Source organism: Anguilla rostrata, chromosome 3, assembly GCF_018555375.3.
Source record: "Anguilla rostrata isolate EN2019 chromosome 3, ASM1855537v3, whole genome shotgun sequence".
Classification (NCBI taxonomy): Eukaryota; Metazoa; Chordata; class Actinopteri; order Anguilliformes; family Anguillidae; genus Anguilla; species Anguilla rostrata.
The window spans coordinates 55,233,709-55,253,854 of record NC_057935.1 but is presented as its reverse complement, the minus strand read 5'-3'; the positions used below and the strand labels follow the sequence as shown (position 1 = coordinate 55,253,854).

The 20,146-nt window shown below is 40.3% G+C and overlaps 1 protein-coding gene across 7 annotated transcripts in view; it reads left to right on the top strand.

The window, feature by feature from the left end:
• Nucleotides 1-20,146, top strand: part of LOC135251192 (teneurin-1-like) — a 361,745-nt gene that overhangs the window by 223,369 nt on the left and 118,230 nt on the right. For all 7 annotated transcript variants that reach the window (XM_064328374.1, XM_064328375.1, XM_064328368.1 and 4 more), the window contains one exon: nucleotides 17,730-17,973. In XM_064328374.1, the coding sequence (XP_064184444.1) occupies nucleotides 17,730-17,973 (244 nt within the window). The remainder of the gene's footprint in view (nucleotides 1-17,729; nucleotides 17,974-20,146) is intronic.

Here is a 20,146-nt window from a genome sequence, read left to right as displayed (position 1 = left end):
TGTTACATTTCAGTCTCTTCCTTGGTTTTTGGTTGCCATTCTCTTTTTATTTATTAAAAAAATATATATATTCTCTATGAGGTCAGGCTCTGCTCTGTTCATGGGTTCTCTATGTCTATCTTCGCCAGGATTCTTTTCCATAGCTGTCCTGCATTTCTCCTTTGGTGAAGACAGTTTCATTAAGTCATCTTGAAAAGTGGGCACATGTTGCCTAGGGGGAGATGGATGGCCTCCATTTTCCCTGGGTTTCCTTACATTAGCTTCTTACATGTTGAAAGCACGGAGGTAAACATTTGGAATTTAAATCTCCCAAAGACTTGAACTGTTCTCACATACAGTACACACCCCCCTTATATACCCTGAATGTTCGTATGTTAGGTTTTCTGGTTAGGCAAAATTTCTGTTGGAATAGTCTGCATGTACATACAGAAAGGTGCTGCTCTGGGTAATCTCTGCTCAAGGCATGATGAGACTAATCCACAGGGATTTAGGCCACCAATACCATTTTCCCCAAATTGCTGACAAATAAATAATTTGTCTAGTGCACTTTAATGCTGTTCTGATTTCAAAATGTGTTATTTCAGTTGCATTAATTATTTTTGAACCAGACTAAAGACTCCTGCTATCGTTGATTCAGCCACAATTGACTATTTGATACAAAAACAAACAAATAAAATAGCTGAAGTCATAGATACTTTTAATTGTAACATTCCACTTTGGCTGTAAAAATGACGGCATTGAATGAAATTGTCTTATTTCTTGCTAGTCATATTAATATATCTACATTAAAATATGATTATTGGAAAAGATAAATAAATAAAAACACTATTACAAAACCAAGCCCTAACGCAAATTATTGCTTTTTCAGGACATGTAGTTATATTGACTAAAGAATTACAAGAGGAGTTATCTGGTTCAGTAATGTTGTTTTTTCACTGTGCTAATGACTTTTCATTTCGGAAATGATTTTGTTGATTTGCGCGTCTTCTTTTTGACTGCTTGCTCAAACATGGTGTGGTGTTTTTTTATTTATTTATTTATTTTTTACAAGAATAATTACCGCAGTATTTAATCATCCTAAAAGACCCCTTATCCCTGACAGCCTGTGTCCCTGGGGGTTCGCTGGGCCCTTTTCAATTCGACATGAATAGAGGGCAGGCAGGGCTTCTCTGTTGATGGTTGATGATAAGCATTCATTCCGGCCTGCTTTCCGAATCCCTGCTCGTTTTAATCAGCGCATCAGTAAAAGGAGGGGCGTGCGGGGAGATACATATTTATAGATGTCCGATGTCCTTGCGACATCGCTAAAGGGTTCGGCGGTCTTATTGTTAGCTTTTTTTTAATATAATTTAGCTGTGACACATTTGGCGCGGATTAGAAACCGGCCATTATCCCCTCTCTCTCTCTCTCTCTCTCTCTCTCTCTCTCTCTCTCTCTCTCTCTCTCTCTCTCTCTCTCTCTCTCTCTCTCTCTCTCGCTCGGAGTCCCTGTGGCTCTGTCTGAATGCGGTGGAATTATTCCGTTTCAGACCCGCGCGGCAGAGAGGCACACGCCCTCTTCGAGACGGCTTGACATTGCAGGTCGCACTGTTCTCTTCAGGCTCCTTCGGAAGGAGAAAGAAAAAGAAAAAAAACAGTCGTCACCGGTAGCAGCACTCTGGAGAACGGGAGGGCAAAGGCGTACTTGACATTTCGCGGGAAGAGGCTGTTCCTCGGGAGCGAGGCTCCCGCGCGGTGGCGGGGATGGCGGGACTCATAAAATCACCCGTAATGAACGCGCCCCAAACGGCAGCTGAATAATGCATGCCATATCCGGAGACAAGTCCTATTAATGGGGAATGCACGCCAAAGCGTTTTATTGAAGAGCAACAGCTACAATTATAGCCCACGCCGAAACCAAATAAACCCACTCTGCTACCTTACGCTGGTGTTCCTCACCTTCTCGGTGAGTATGTCTGCAGGCCTCCTGCAGTGTCAAGGTAATGAACAATGGGACATTTAAGGGGCTCACGGGGGAGGGATAGAAATTAATTATCTAAAATTATCGAAATCTTTCACAACAGTTTTCCTGTCCAGATTGCTGTGGCTTTTTGTTACGCGGACAGACGGCACGGCCAAAGCTGAAAGCTGAGTCTCGCCGGAGCGCAGTTTCTGCACTCATTCCCCTGTGTGGTGCCAGGAGAGACACTGCATCCCAAATCAAAGCACAGCAGACCTGCCCTTCAGTGCAAGATTGCCCACTCTCCCAGCTAACAGCTGGCATTTTAGCATCAGCCTTCACGGGGAAGCAATAAACAGCGACTTTCAAACAGGGGCTGAAGAATAGTTTGATGAAGTAATCATGGCTTCCTGTCGCTGTCAGCTGCAAGATGGAGCCTGTCGATCTGATCCCATGTTGAATGGAACAATTGAGTATATGCTGCCACATGCTGGCTCAGCTCTGTCCTGGTACGATACAAATCCATGCATGTACTTAAAGCCCTATTTTTATGTCACTTAATTTCTGAAATTATAAAGCCCCAAGTTCTGTATATGCCAACTCAAATTTGTGAAAGTCTATTAATTATTATTATTTATTTTTTTTTAAGCCACAGGCTACTGTTTCATTTTTAGAGCTGGGTAAAAAGTGCTCCCTGGGGCACTAGCACATGCACCACCTGAGAGAATTCTGCTTTTCCTGTACAGATCCTACTAATATGTTTTTTTTTTTTTTTTATTATTTTGCTTTTTAAGAAATACTGTACGGTGTGACAGCCAGTATCTTGAAATACCACGAAAAGATAAAGTTTGAATAAAGTCTGAATGTGTTGAAGCTTTAGTACACTGAAGAGAAAAAGGCTTCTCACTTTTTAAAGCAAAAGCTGAAGGACTCAAGTCAACTCATAAAAAAAGGTAAATCGAGTACATGCCTCAGACGGAGCTGCTCCGGTGAAAGATTTGAGCGGGGAAAACAAGAACTTTGGAGCAAAACACATTTCTACAATCACATAAATCGAAAATGCAAGAAGACCCACTGGACGCGACAGCCGCATGCAAGGTCAGAAACGACGAGGAATCAGTCCCCTTGCAATCCCGTCCTCTCAAATGAATTGATGTTGTGCTGCTAAGGCAGAAGAAATACCACAAATGGGGACTCAATATTTGACTTCCTAGGAAGAAAAAGAAGTGAGTTCTTCGTTGGCGATATTGTGGTACGTGATCTTCTTTCTGCAACCGTGGTTACGCGGGATGTCCCGGTAGGTCCTCAAATCAAAGATGCCTTCAACTAAGATCAGAAGGGAAGACCCCGAGAGACCTGTCCCACTGGTGCTGTTAGTCGCTAGAGGTGGACTTATGCCACTTAATTCTCTGTTAGTCTCATGGCTCCTGCTCATCCATTATTTAGCAAAGTGGGTGCACAAGTATAGGAGATCAGAGGGAACTGTTTGTTTTTCAGTTTACCAGAAGAGTCTGGAATTGTCAAAAGCTGGATCTTCCATCCATTGTTAGCAAACACAACCAGCTGCAGGAGCTGCATCCATTACATTACAATACATCCCATGGAACCCATTTGTGGAGATTGTTAACAATGTTCATTGTTGTGGGGGAGTTTCTTTGGACGTGTCCATTTAGCCTGTTGTTACGTTGAGGGTGCTTCAAACCGGTTAGCTGTACAAGGATGGCTGGATCTTCAGGCGCTGCATCTTTGACTCCATTTTGTTTTGACAGATATGATCAGTGTGGTGGAACATACCAGGGATTGAGGTCACAAGTGAGGAGCCGATGTGTCTCCAGCTCTTGTCGAAAAGCTGACCCCCAGGGTCTCGAAAAACATGCTCCTTGTTGACCCCGGTTGTCACCCTGTTCTGGGTGAGCGCAGCTAGCTCGCGGAGAATTTTAGCACAGAACGACTAACGCTACACTCCCAAATGCACATGCATGGGCATTATTCATCAGAATGGTCTGACCCACTTCTCCCCCCTGTTACATGAAACCTACCCTGCCGTGGCCCCCTAGCTTCGTGATGTATGTGCTGACTACACTCTATCCAAGCCTTGCTTTTCACATTACAAAGGAGGTGTCAGCTGCACACTGCTGGTTCTATCTCCCATTCAGGTCACATAGTCTGAGCAGAACTGTTTCTTTCGGTGCAAGATGCGAGGAGCATGAATATGTAAGAAAGAGATAAGCTGTTAAAGTCAATATTGCGGATCGGATCGGATCAGATGCACGCGTGCGGAGAGGAGCGAGCCTGTAAAAATGCCTTTTCGAGTCCTGGCTCGGTGAATTAATGCGGGTTAACTGGTAACAAAAGGAGCGCGGAAACCCGGTTGCATGGACAGATGGCGAGGACCGGATCGTTGCGGAGTCTGCCAATCTGTCTGTCTCTGACAGCGACGGTAAATGCACACTGAGGGTGAATGGAAGGACTTCCTTTGACCTTTGCATAGCGTTTTGTAAAAGGAGATCAATACGGTAGCTGGCCAGGCCAAGGCACTCCATCACCAATGCAGACTGAACAGAGCCATAGCTCCACTGAATTGTTTTAAACAGCTGCAGGTCAGCTGAAAAGAGTAGACTACAGTATGTGCATATGTTGTTTTTGGGCACTTGTGTATCTCAAAATCAGCAGTGAAAATTATATGAATTAAAAAATGTTAATTGTATTAATTGAATTTGATTAATTGGAGTAAATAAATATTACAAAGACTTATTCACAGAGTATCGCACCTTGGGGCAAATGCCAGATTTTGTAATAATAACACATTGAATTTAGCAGGTGCTTTCATCCAGAGTAATTTGCAATTTGCAAAGTGCAACCTCAGAGTTATGTGAGGAACAAGCCCTGGCTAATAATAATAATAATAATGATAATAATAACAATAATAATAATAATAATATGCTCATTCTTGGTCCGTGGTATCCCTGATACACTATCCAATGAATGTCTGTAACCTGAATGTGAAGATATATGGATACAATAAATGAGACACCAGAACGGTAAACCCGTTTCCTTAAAGGCTCAAGAAATATCACATTATCTGTTTTACTTATGCATCAGTATTCTTTATGCACCTTCTCCTGTACACCCCACTTTGCTTGCAGGTAAAATGACACATGCTCAAGAAAGCTTATTTTCTTTTGGGCTGCCACATGTGCTGCAGGCAAGTTTTTTGGATCTGAATTCCACAGATATGGAAATTAATGAGAAAAGTTAATCAGAACAAATTTGCATCTACCCGAATCTTTCTCTGAGTGAGAAATTATGAGTATGTGCTGACACCACATTAGCTTGATATTTAACAAATAATGTACATATTTATTTTTTGAAGGCATGTGTTAATTATCTTCAATGTGTACTTTCTGTGGCTGATTTTGTCTTTGTCATACTGTAGTTTTGGCTGATGAGTCTAAGCCAAGCCACGTTACTTTTCTAAGCCAAAAGTCACTACTGTCATTTCTGCTTCATGCATATTCAGCCCCCAAGGCTAATTGTCAACTTCCAGCCCGGCCTCATCTGGTGTATCTCAAATGGCACTGTCAGCAGGCCCTCTTGTCACCTGGACAACCAAGGTGGTGACCTCCGGAGCAGGTGGCCGTGACACGAAGCGATGGCATGTACATGCAGCTCTGATCACCTCCTCCTGGCCCCTCGTGACCCCTCAATTCGCCACCCGCACACCCCCATGCACCACAGGGGTTTAATGATGATAGAGCCCCTCTGTCCTCTGCCTGTCCAGTAAACCAACGCAAAGGAGGCAAGAAGTAAAGTATGAATACTTTGTTACTGTATTCAACTATATTTTCAGGACTGGCACATTTATTCTGATAATATGTTTTCAGTGCTGTCGCATTTATTCTGATACGTTTAGGAAAAGGGAATTCCTACATATTTCATGCTGAGTACTACGGTCGGGTTTGCAATGAATGTTCTCCAGCTGGGCCTCACATTGACAACGTTTCAGTCTGAAATATGGTTCCTTTATCACTGCATCTCACTGCTTCCTTTTATGGTTGCAAAAATCTACTGCGGGATTTAACTTTTTTCGCTGTGACCTGTACTCAGTAAAAAAAAAAAATGTCTTTGACTGACAAATACATGCAAATTACATTCTTTCATACAATTTCAGTCTGACAAGTTAATTTAGTTATTAACTGTCCCTTTGTATTAAGCATAAGCTGGTAAACTGCTACTTCAATAGAAAGACAATGAGCTGTAATAAGAGTCCGTGCTGTAAAATGGCAGCTTATAGCACCAGAAATGCATTCACTGTTAAAGGGACAGTTTTTCACTTTTTTGACATTTCAGGTTTAGGTATGTTTTTGATTGGCCCCGACAGTTTTTGCCTGTGATAAAGGGTATTTAAAATATTTACAGAGGTTTCTGATGACCTGCACTTCATGGTTTAAGTTAAAAAAGAAAGAAAAAATCATTCAACTGCAATTACTTAAATTATTTGGCCATCATATTTAATGGTCATATGTATGTGGCTTGGAAAACTGTGAGGTTAGCATATTTGGCTACTATAAACAATGTTATGATTGGCTGAAATGTTCTGGTTTTTCACAAAGTAGATATTGTCCAATAAGGACAATTAATGTTTGCAGGCTAAGAGGCAGATAAATTTAGAGGCAGAATTTGAATCAGAAAGAAAGATTAATTAGAACACACACACACAAGCACAAATAAACCACATCAACATTGTACGCTAATATTGCAATCTTATTAACATCATGAAAATGCTCGAGAGAGAGATGATATATTAGATGCTTAAGTGAAAGCGAAATTAGCTTCAATCTGAATTTTTTGTGTTTACGTGAGGTCAGAGAAGATAAGTGAATGTTTTATGGAGTGAGTCTCTGGTCATTGTAGTTATTTCCAAGGGAAACTCGAAAATGTACAGTATACGTGCAAAATATTGCCCGTCAAAGCATAACCTGGCAGATGGCATGCTTGGCATGAAAATACCATAGCCATAAGTACATTCATTCATTTTTCAGTATATTTTATTAGTTAAGTAATGCCTTTCAGTACAGAAAATAATTGGTATTACTGTACCATTCCCTGCTCTCTATATTTAAACATTGGCAATATATATATATATCACTGCTTTTTATACTGCTCGCTCAACTTAAATTCTGAATTAAATCCAAGAATGAATATTGCATCTCTTCAATAACCTCTTCCATTATAGCAAATAATTTATTAATCAGTAATGAGATTCAAAAACATGATAGTGCTGCTTTAGGGAGAGAAAAAAAAAATCAAAAATTCTAACTCCAATACTCTGACCTCCTTTGCAAGGTTAATCATGTATTTTGTATTAGTAATGGTAAAGAAATAAACTTTTCAGCTTGTTAATGCACCCCAATTATAAAGTGAATGTATGAACAAATTTTCCTCTGGGAAATTATTGAATATGTATTTCAGTATACACTTGTGGCGTTATACAGTGTTAGAATGCTGACTGTTTTCTGTAAGGATATAACTCCCTAGGGCTGCAGAACTCTGTATTCCTAAATCTCTCAATATACTGCACACTGAGTGCAGATTTACTCACGTGTGTGTAAATAACCAAACACAAACAGAGACATGGCTCCTTGTTTGGTATTAGGGCTTCATTAAATCTTGTTGCTGTGCACTTTCAAATACCTTAAGGCTTTGTGCTCAGCAGAGGATGGAAATACGCAAAAAGGCTTAAAATAATAGCAACTTGTAAAGGCTTGTCCCTTTAAACAGTGTTGACATTTGCTGCATTTAAAGGAGTACTGCGGCCTGGGTGTTTGTTTGCTTATATGTAGTTCACAGCATAAAGTTCGAAGAGTAAGTGTTCCATTCTCCAGTGTCATCAACCTATATAAAAGCCTTTATAAAGGTCTTCACCAGTGGTGCATAAAGACTGAAGAGAGAACGTGCCGTTCTACAGTGCCACCAACCTCTATTAAAGCCTTATAAAGGTCTTAACCACTGGCGCAAGAATCGTTTTTAAAAGTGGGCCGTCCAAAATGTGATAACTGGAAAAATGAGACACGGAGTATAACCTGTACAAAGTTCATTCTTTAATGACCGATACTCCATTTATACAGCTGTATATTTCAGTACATAACAAGTACCTTGCTCAGGCGTACAGTGGCCAGCGCTCTACCTGGGCATCAAACCTGCAACCTTGGAGTTAAAAACTACTTGCTCTAACCATTAAGTATCGTTGCCACCACATATATTATTCATGTTATTCATGCGAATGTTGGATTTAATAATATATTATAATTAATACATTAAATATTGCTTGAAAAAAGCAGTATCATAATGTCACCTAGCCATATCCCAAGATAAAATTACTCAAAATAAAATACAAAATTTTGTATGCATTAAAAAATGTGATAAAAGATCAACTTTTTCAGTTTTTTACATCAGTAATAACACTATTGGCCTTTGGGGTGTTTCTTCTGGCTGAAACACTTCAGTGCCTTATTATTATGATTATTATTGGATAAAGCAGACACAATTCTGGAGAAACCAGTATGCAGGTTGGGGGTCCTCATGTCTGCTGAGCTGTGCTGGGTTTACCCAGTGTTCCACTACTCTGTGCGATTCAGGCTGACGGGGTAAATCATGGGGCGGGGTAAAGGTGTCCGTGCGGCCGGGTTATTTCAGGTTGGCTTGTTCACTCAATCCCGGGCCATTATTCTTTGAGTTTATTTAGGTCCCCTTGCTCTCGATACGGAGTTGTGCTTATATAATGAATTAATCGCCTGCTCCACAAATCTCCCCAGGCTCGAAAGCAACAACAAGGGCCATTAATCAGCCCGAGAAATGCAAAGAAGCAGGGAACTGTAAACAAAAGCCAGGCCCCAGTATGGATCGGATGTGGAGCAGGCTTCTGCATGTTCCATTATTGAAATTATCAGCTCTCACAGGCCCAACTTTTTATTTACCTGTAAATTCCAGTATAGCTGTACAATTTTTAAACACTGAGGAGTGTCTGGTAAAATAATCTAACAATATGGGACAAACCCTGGTGATGGAAGTCACGATTACCTTTCCTGTCTTTAATCAAATCAAATCAAAATTGACTTGTATAGTGCATTTCACAAACAATTGTCACAATACGCTTCACAGACAACCGTGGTCTAAACCCCCACAGGCAACAGTGGCAAGGAAAAACTCCCTAATCATGTGTCACCTTTACCTGAAAGTGTTCATTGAGAGCCACTGTCAATATTAGTTATTTAGTAAAGTAGTAACCTTACCCTCTGTGTATAAATGGGACATATAGTTGTGGAAAGCAGGGGAAGTCCATCCTCTATACCCACTGTCTGATACATCAAAGAGCTGCAGTGAATGGCAACTGGCTGTCTGCTCTCTGATCTGTAAAGGCGAAATCTGCTCTGAAACCCTGGCCAAGCTATACTGGAATACATGAAACAGGAGGGCCAGGGCACTCTGTTCTATATTATTCTCCAGGCTCTGGTTGAAGCTAATGTTTCCCATTACTGCCGTAAGTCGCCCGTTTTTGAAATGTCTCCCTTTAGAGCCTTTAATAATGTCTTAATGGGTAAATCTCCCAGGGAACCCTGCTGTTTCCATCAATACCGCCTGGATGATGTCCGGTTTGGAGAAGGCACCCAGTTGGACAGGTTACATCATGCCGTAATTAGCCATTTCTAGCTTGGGGGAGATGCATGGAAGGGAAAATTATCATGCATTAGCAAGGAGAGCAAAGTCATTCCCCTTAGCTTCTGCCGTTGCGCCAGTCAGATGCGAAGGGAACACAACTATGCCCACTGCAAAGCCATTGTGACTCATACCTCCATTCATTCAAAGGGAATCTGTAATAGGGCCCCCTGGTTAACAGGGGGGATTGACGACAAAAGATGCATGCTTATGAGTTTGTGTAATACATGGCCTTTGCTATTTTGCTCCCGGTCACATTTTCATTCCCGGTCACATTGTCATTTCCTTCGGTAGAATACTGCCATTTCCTTAGCTGCGTTGGAAGAATTGTTCAGAGAGGTTTTTTTTTAAAGCAAAAAAATAGCAGTGGCCATAGTCATAGGTTAGTATATAATCACTCAGCCTGGATCTAAATTCACCAGTTCATTTTCTGAAGCTAACTTAAAATTCAGAATTAAAAATGTTCTGAGCCAGTTCATTTCAGCTGTTCATTTCCATATTAAAAGCTTTTTGTTTTGAAACAACTGCGGTAAATATGCAGTAAATTGTAATGTGTATGGAAAATCGATTCGATCAGCCTTACTTACTCAAATCTAGTACTGTCAGCATACAGATACAATACTAGCATTAATTGTGTGAACATATTTCTGATTTCAGGTAAACACATACTTGAAACATCAAATACATCTCTAAACTTAAACCCTCATGTATATCTTACTTGCCCTTCCATTAAATATTTGTCTATTCAGACGCTGTGGGGATTGACAAGCTACAAATTACAGTCTTGGAAAATGTGCTCTTTTGTTCTCACGTTAGTAGGTCATTACAAAAGTCCATTATGCAAACAAAGAAAGCAATAATCTGCCATTTAAAATATTTCTAGAGACTGTTAACAGAGCTTTGTGGTGAGGCTGTATTTTGAAGGGATTTTGTGACCTTGGGGTATGTGTGGTTGGGACAGTCACTTTTGAAAGAATGACAAGCCTGAGATCTACACAAAATTAATAATTGCATCGAGCTGTGACATTGCATGTTCCCATAGGACAACAGTGGAAAAAAAACAGCACCAGACCGGACTATTCTAACAAACATACAGCAATCTTTCAACATATCCAATATAGCTGAGAAGAAATGCTATGATTTGGAGAATGGCTTGTGAACAGGGTCTGAGGAAGCCTACGCTGTAGATACAGTTTGAAGAGGTGGGTGCTCAGTCTGCTTCAGTGTTATCTGGTTGCCTGGTTACTGAAGTGGGAAGAATAGTAGCGAGGCCAGCACACATAAACCTGATACGCTACAGCCAGCCAAGAGGCTGCCAAGCAGAGCAACAGCTAAGCAGAGGAATGGCACTTTGGCGTGAGCGAGCATTGGTCAGCATGCCACGGGGAACCCCTGGCGGTGATTGTGTTTCATACCCGTTTTACCGTCTCTTCGGCAGAGATCCGCTGTAATCCCGGTCTGGGAGCGGGAGACCCTGTGGCTTGTTACAGGGTTCCCAGTGGGCCCGCACACACACACACCACAGGCCCCTCTCAGGCTGGACTCGGACTCAGCCATCTCTCAGGTGCGTCTCTTTTTGATGAAGTCTCATCTTAGTGAAATTCGAGGAAGGGCCTCTATAAGATCATCTCCTGTCAAGTGTGAAGAAATCACATCTCTTTTTTTTACACCTTGGGTAAAAAAGAGACTCCAGAGACTGTGGGTATGGGTTATTATAGGGTACTTATGAGAGAAGATTTCCTCAGAATGGACAATTATATCATCTATCAAACTGGAGCAGTAAGGATGCCTTTATATAAAACTTTTTATTTTTTTATTTTTTTACATTTTTCCCCCGGACACTCCCATTTATTTCCCTAAAATTGTGTAGCTGGCAAAATCTGAGGGCTACTGTGTAGGGAATCTCAGCAGTGTGTGTGCTGGCAGCCCATTTGAGAGATGAGGGGCGAGGAAAAGAGCATGGGAACATGCAGATGGTGCATTTACTCTCTTTAATAATGCATGGGTCGGATCTATGTGACCTACAGTATTTACATTCCTCAAGGTCAGAACATGTGTTGGGATACAGGAGCCTGTTTGAGGATAACCAGAAATCCCCAAACTCACACCCTTTGAGCAGCATACACGTATTGTAGCAAAAACACCGGGAGATGGAATTGAGAGAAGTGGGAGAAGCTGTGGGATATTGAGAGTTTATCTACAGGCAGCACCTGAATGATTACCGAAACAGATTATTGAAACAGAGACGTATTCTTCAACGTACTGTACTTAAAAATATAGATAGTAGCGGCAGTTAATCATTCCTGGATGATGGCAATGTAATAATGATGGAATGATCAAACAGTGACAGTGCAAAAGAAGTCTCTGTCTGTACAAGGTATTCCTAACCAGTGTCATTCTAATTTTTCGACAACATCTATTACTATTACAGTTTAGCCTCACAGACATATACTGGAACAGCTGATTAATGAAACATGTTTTTTACGTGTCCTACAAGAACTCGCACCCCCCAGTTGGCCCCGAACTGAAATGCCTTTATCACTTTTCAGATTCACCCGTTGTCCTTGTAATCAGTAATTTAATGGAATATAGCTGAATATATTATTTAAAATGTCTCTTAATTATGCGCTTTTCCTGTAATTCAATTACATATAGATGCAATACTGAAATCACTGCAAGTCAATTAATATCTACAATTCACTGTTATGCATCCGTATGTCAGTTATAAATCAATTAGAAAGCTAGTTTTACTGTATATAAAAAATAGAATAGGGAAATCTGGATTTTTCAGGTTATGTATAGTATACATCAAGGAATATTTTCATCAAACTGCAAACAACTGGAATTAAAGGGGGATTCTGCCTTCCTGATTAAAATGAGCTTTCAGCCTTCTCTCTACCAATAGTGAGTGCAGAGCTATAAGAACTACTGTGCATGCTCCAGGGAACTGCTTTGCTATGGGCTACGAAGGGACGGGTACGGGTCTATGGGTGAGCGTCAGACAATGTCAGTCACAGGTTGCCATTTATACTGAGTGCAAACGGCTGGACATTACTAGCTGGCCTGGTGAAAAGCGATTGCATTCCCTTTGTTGGCTAAAAAACTGGCTGCGGAACTTAATGACTCAAAGAAGATTAACACACCTGGCTGTCGTACATGTCGTGCATGGTGATATTCTGGACAGACTGGACATTAAACCCCTCATTAGAATTATAAGCCACATTCCAGAGTGCAAATACAATGATTAAAATGAAAAGGGAAAACTGTATGGACTGGCTATACTAGCAAGAGTGTCAGAGCTTGGGAGCTGAACTTTCTGACAATTTTGCTCAACACATGGTCAGATGCCCTTCAAATGAGTGTGTAGATAAAGTTTTTTTCAAGCGTACTTTGGATTTGTGTGAGGAAAGCTGAGAAATCTTCTGAATATAAGATGACATAGTAGAACTGAATTTGTGTGTCGTTTGGATGTCTAGGTAACGTTACCTCTGCTCTGCTCTTATCTGTCTGGCAGCACTGTGAACGCGCAGCAGGAGGCAGGGCAGACTGCTGTCCTGATTGGTTGTTTGGATCAGACACTGGGAAATTTGGAGTGGCTGATTTTAGAGCCTGGGGCAATCAGAGAGACCAGATTTTTTTCTTTGATCTATTAAATTTATTGATAACTGTCAGGTTGTGAAGGAAATTTTACCAAATATTAACAAGTGTTTGTTCAACAAACATATGTACTGCCCCTTTAAGATTGTAACCTTTGAATCTTTGTTCTGTCAGTTCGTTGGTTTGTTTCATTGTCCACAGAAAATCTGAAATCAAAATGGATGTGTGAAGTGTGCTCATTACATTTGAAAAGGAAGCTCAACTGATATTTCAAAATGCCCACCCTGTCAATGCATTCTAGAACCACTCTGCCACAAAGGTTTTACAGTTGCTCTGTAAGAGAATGAGCATCTATAATCAAGACTAGCCAGTATAAACCATGATTATCTATGTACGTAGCTATGAATTGCTACAAATATCAAGTTATCTTGGGGAAAATATTACTCATAAAAAGAGTAAACTACGATATATCAGAATCATAGTGATTTTCTCCACAGGATTTATGCTGTATCACTGTCATTTTATTCAGTGAAAGTACAACGTGTGATCACACTGTTTGAGAGAGATGTACTGGCCAATGTGATCACATTTCATGGTGCCTATATGACAACTTTACAACTATAGTTTGGTGGCTTAACACGTGGTTTCCTCCTATGTGCATTTTAAAGCCATTTTTTAATCCACTATTTAGCTTAGTGTCAGATGTGTATGTAATGGTGTTTTTTAAATACCGTTTTAAATTTCTTAAAAATGAATTTCAGTTGTAGCCATGGTATAAGATATGTAAAATACTCTTTTCCAGTGCTTTCAATCTCGGGCCAAACACCACCCTGCTCTGTCATATGATATTTTATATGCATGGTATGTTGAGGTTTATATCTTATACTGTATATACCTGCTTAATATATAATATATAAGGACACTTAATGAAGCGTCATGCTTAAGGAAGCAACTTAATACACCTGACTAATCACATGTGAAGCCATTTGTCACAAACATTATAATGCCCAGAAATTGACTGTGTATAAAAGTGCTGCTATTTCTACATTGTGAAACCATAGTGTATTGAAAAACTCGTAAATAAAAGCAGAGAATTTGCCCTTTAATCACATGAGAATTGTTTGAATTGTTGATTGATTGATTGATTAAGTCTAACATTGTGGAGTGCAGAGCCAAATCAAGAAACCATATGTCTTTGTCCCAAACATTATGGAGCTCACTGCACATAATCAGGTAACCGCATTGTTTTTGAGACAGCAATCACCATACCATTATCCAGTATCCCAAATATGTATCTGCTCTTCTCCGGTAATAACTTGCACCGGCTCGGTAGTCTCCTGGGTAACAGAGGCTAACCCGTCGCTTCCGTCATACCTCCGACAGAGAGCAAAGGCCGCGGGCTGCGGGAAGAGATATCGCCAAACTCACCGCAATAAGCGAAGAAAAATCGGCCGGTGGCACAGAAAGGAATAGTTGGAATTTTAATCACGTTGCGACAGGTGAAGACATTTATCAAAGTCTTGTTTATCTGTTGGATATTGGTTTCTTTCATTATGGTAAATTTCATGATGAATTTCCAAAAAAAAAAAAAAAGAAACTTTTGTGCTTTTTATTTATTTAAGAGAACATGAAATATAATTGTTTTCTGGCCTGGCTGATTTAAGGATATTGTATTTTGGAACTGCAAAATGGAGAAAGTATATAAAATTATGATTAAGTATGATCAGAATTTGGTTGATTGGTTCTACATTTGATTCCAGACAGACATGCATATTTTATTTATAGTGAAATATTCTTTATTTTATCAGATGTCCCCATGGAGATTTTTTTTTTCTTAATCATTTCCATTAATTAAATTATTTACATATTTACTTTTGTTAAAGAAATCATTCTCATTCTAAGGAGAGTCAGTTCAGAACATTATACTAAAGGTCCTCACAATGTAAAAGTATATGAAGTAAAATATACAATACAAATCATACATTTTTAATTTCAGTAATCAACCCATGCGAGCCAATTCAATGAGTCATGAATAATTATTATTAGTAACCCTAAAAAAATAATTACACTTGTAAATTGCCTGTTCAAACCCTAAGTGTGATACTAAATAGCCTGCACAATTTAGAAAACGATACGAACATACTGGTCTATAACTCCAGAAGACAAGTCAGCAAGAATTATTCATTTGAATTAGCGAGACGCACTTTAAGAGTTTGAACAGGACAGGGAATGTAAATAAAGACGAAAGAAGAGGTGAAACTGTGCCCTCACGATCTGCAGGAGCATTCTCTGTGGCACTGAGCCACAACACGTGTCCTGACAATCCCACGTAACCAGGAGTCATGCTTAAGTTTTGGAGCTGAAGGGAAGCAGATTTGCAACATAAATCCCTTTCTTGACTCATCTTGTCATAGCGTAGCTTCTTATAAACTGCAGATTAGTCTGAATTGCAAAACTCAAACATAGCTTCCTATGCCTAAGTTGTTAGTAGCTGCTGAAGACTTCTGCTGCTCTTTTGTACCTGCTAAACTGTGAAGTCATTCTAAAATATATTATCCATTTGAAGTGGCAAAATGGTCTTCATGGGCTTTAAGGATTTAGTGTCCCCAGCACAGCTGAGTAGAACTGAAGAGCACGCACAGTTCCACCCACTGGAGTTGGCTTATGTTCCAGTGAGCATATCATCCTGTATGTGACTGTGTGTACTGTTGACCTTCTCCCTGGTGATGTGCAAGGTTATCTTGGCTGAACGGACAAACAATGATGCTCCAGATGGTAACAGAAATGTTCTTAGTGAAAAATATTTTGTTGTGGTTTATAAGAGCTGTGTTATAGATTGGTCAGTGGGAGGATGTGATATGTAGAGCATTCTAAAGAGTTAAATTGGTTACAAAGCAGTGCTTTTTAATGTCCGTAAATTGAAGGAAATCATAATTAAGTTTGGCCCGCCTCCCGGTTCTCCATTTTGATGAAGCAAAAAAAAAAAAACCGTTCATCCTTTTTGTAAAAAACAGGGTGCTTGTGCCTTTATTTGTTCCTTATCAGTAAATGGGCTTATCAGATTCATCAGGTAGATCACTCCCCAATGCTCAGCTGTGGGACTAGCATAAGTATCTCAAAATCTTGATCTTGCCTGTCAAGGTCAAGAAGACAGAACGATTCATTGCTTTGCTATTTTTTCTGAGGGAATGTAATCTCTTGGACAGGATCCATGATTATTAATTATCCCCAAACAGCACAGGCTAACCAAGCATTGTGCTCTATGCAGGAATCTTTGTTATTTAAAATTGAATGGCCAGTGCTGATACAGATGAGAGCTCTTTAAATTCATTGATGTGCTGTCCACTCTGTCTGTGTCAAAATAACATAAACATAAAATCACTGAAATCTTTAAGTTTCTTTTGTTCTCCAAAGCATGTATTTGATGACATAAGAATCTTTATTAGTCCTTGCACACCAAGAAAATAAACCACTTGGTTAGCAGACCATTATACGGGTGAATAGTGCTATAAAAGAACATGACACAAAACATAACCTGAATAAATGATCATTTGAAATTAGCATTAACTCCAAAGTAGCATTTGGATATGCTGATGTGATTTTGTGATCCGTTTGTATTATTTCACAGAGACTTGGTAACTGAAATGATCTTCTAGTGTTTTGTTTTTCTTTATAGTCCTCTCAGTGGATAGTTCTGTCAAAAAGTCAAAATACCTTCAATCCCTTTCTCTCTTTGCAAACAGATGTTGGGGTATATCACTTCCAACACAATAGTGACGGAAGAGTGAAGCTTCACAAGCCCTAGAATGGGAGCCCTGTGCTATCAAATGTTAGCTCAATCAAAAGTCTTTGTTCCTCACAGAAACACAATTATTATTGCTTCAAAGCAGTGTCATTGACAGCACATCATAACTCCATCAAAATGGAAGGCAGTGATGTTTCCCTCTGCCTTCAGTATTGCATCGGTGGTACCTCTATGCCTTACAAGAGAAAAATACAGAAACATGTCAATGACATTGCTCCTGCTCTCTGGAATTTCACAGTGTGGTAACTTTGACATCTGAAATTGGTCCCCAAGTGATAATACCAATATAACTGTTGCATGCCTTTTTAAAGGAAAGAAAGCTTTTTTTTAAAGTGCCAAAAAATAAATAAATAATAATTCAGTCGAGCTGTAAACATTCACATCAGGTCTGTGCCCCTAGCTGTTTTGGAACATTAAGTGCACTCCTAAAGATATAAATACTGAAACTCAGAACATATTAGCCAGGATGGCTTAGACAGAATAAAATTTTAATGAAGAGATGTTTCCATTTACAGGTTGAATAATGATGCATGTGTGTGGTAAAGCGGGATGCTGTTATTGGGAAAATTGATTTAAATATAAATACAAAATGTTTGGTCAATTTTGTCCATAACCATTAATGAAGTGGGGCAGAAATGACTCACCATGTATGTCTGTCTTTCTGTGTTTACAGAGCTGCCCAGTCCCCACGCCCATTTCACCTTCAGGCCCCTCCCCCCGCCCCCGCCCCCTCCTCATGCCTGCACCTGTGCCCGCCCTGCCCCCCATGCTCCTCATGCCCCGGAAGCCCTGCAGCGGAACACCCTGCCCGCACGCAGCCAGAGTAGCCAGGTCGCGGATACGGGCGGGGCACCGACCGACTGCGCACAGCTCCACAACAGCTGGGTCCTCAACAGCAACATCCCACTGGAAACCAGGTGAGTGCGCGGATCACACCGCATGTCGCTGTTATTACTGCTAGTGCTGGAGTCCATCGCTTGGGGTCACCTGACCTCACTGTCATTTTTAGCCCGTCCGCTGGCTGTAGGGGGAGAAAAAATGTTGAGTCGATTTTGAAGCTTTTATCTCACTCGCACAGTGTGGAGTGAGGAGCTTTCTTTGACTGAATGTGCAATGAGTGGTGTGCATCTGGGGCCTTTTCAGGCTTGTCTGTAGGAATTACTCTTCACAGAAACATGAAGTGGTAAATAAATGCCTTGCATTCATAACCAATACTTAGCAACAGCTGAATTCTTCCTTACCGTGGCTTTGGATAAGACTGGCATGCAGCTAGCCCACCATGAAGAAATGTTTCATTAAGATACTGTATGAATCTCAATCAATCACATTTTATATGTAGCGCATTGTACAGGAGCATAGGTATGAGTGTGTGAGTGAATAGTGCCCTGCAATGGATTGGCGACCTGACCAGGATATATTCCTCCCTCTTGCCCAGTGCGGGAATGCTGGGATAGGCTCCATCTCCCCTGCAACTCCCAGGAATAAGGTTAGATTAGGGGGCAGACAGCAGGCTCAGGAGTAGCTTGGGAAAAGGGGCGGTTGTCCTATTGATAGGAGTGGGAAACAAAGAATATGCAGTTAGGGAAGAGCTATTGGTAGGAAAGAAAGATACAGAGGAGAATGGACAAAATAACCCCCACCCCCAAGACTTACCTATGGCAGCATCACTAATAGGACAGAGACAGAGAACCGACACAGGCACAGGAAAGGCAAGAAGCCTACACACCCCCAAGTGTTTGTCTGTGAAATTGGGGTGACAGCTGTTGAGAGTTCACTGTAAGTAAAGTTTGTCACTCCATATTAAACTGCACACCTCTCCATCTCTGTGTCTAGATTTTAACTGCTTAAAAGGTTCTCTGTAAGGGGCTTATATATTGACACCGTGTCTGATTCCCTTACATATTTTGGAAGGTTATTCCATAATAGGGGGGCTCTATAAGAAAAGGCTGTACCAAGTTCTTTTAAATTATTGTCACTACTTGATAACCTGCATCTTGAGCACAAAGCATCTTTGTAGGCGGGTAATGTAGAATCATATTTGACAAATAGACTGGTGTTAGTCCATGTATTTCTTTGAAAGTTTAAAGCAGAACCAGCTATATAATTAATTACTAGCTAGTGCAGCAATGCTAATGGACATATTGTTGTAAATATAGATATAGGAAACTGTATATAGCTTATAGACTGCAGTTAACCGGGCATTGCAGTAATCTATCCTGGACATGACAATAGCATACATCAGTTTCTCTGAATCCTGTAATGATAATAAGGGCCTGATTTGAGCCATATTCCACAAATGAAAGAAAGCCACTCTGATATTCTTATTATGGGCATCAAAAATGAGATCAGTGGTAAGGCCAAGGTCCAAGTCCCATTTGGCACAACTAAATACTCATCAAGGTTCAAAGAAAGAAATTATTTTAGTTTTTTTTTTTTTAAACTGAAATTTCTGTTTTATCCGAGTTGACGAGCAGAAAATGTCTATATCAGCAATACATGTATCTAACGGAGAGAGCTGAAATGGTTCACCTGGCTTCATTGAGATGTATAACTGTGTGCCATCCACATAGCAGTGAAACCCCACACTATATTTCTGGATGATATTACTAAGTGACAGCATATTCAGTATGAAGAAAAGTGAGCCTAGCACTGTCCCCTGTGGAACACCATATTTTGTCTTTGACAGATCAGAAAATCCTTCATTTAGCTGAACAAACTGGGTCCTACCTCTTAAGTATGATTTAAACCAGGGGAGTGCCTTTCCACAAAGTCCAATACAGCTCTGGAGTTTGTCCAATAGAATTTCATGATCAACAGTGTCAAAAGCTGCACTTTGGCCAAGAAGTGCTAGTATAGATACGGAGTTGCAGTCTGATGACACTATTAGACCATTTACAACCTTGACAAGTGCACTTTCAGTACTATAGTTTGATCTAAATCCTGACTGGAAAGTTTAACGGATATGGTGTGAACTATGATAGGATAAGTTGCTTTACAATGGCTTTCCGTAGTATTTTTATAGGAAATTTTTCAGATCATCTGTATCAAGTTTCCTGTAGGTTTCTTACATTGCTGGCTTAATAACAGCCA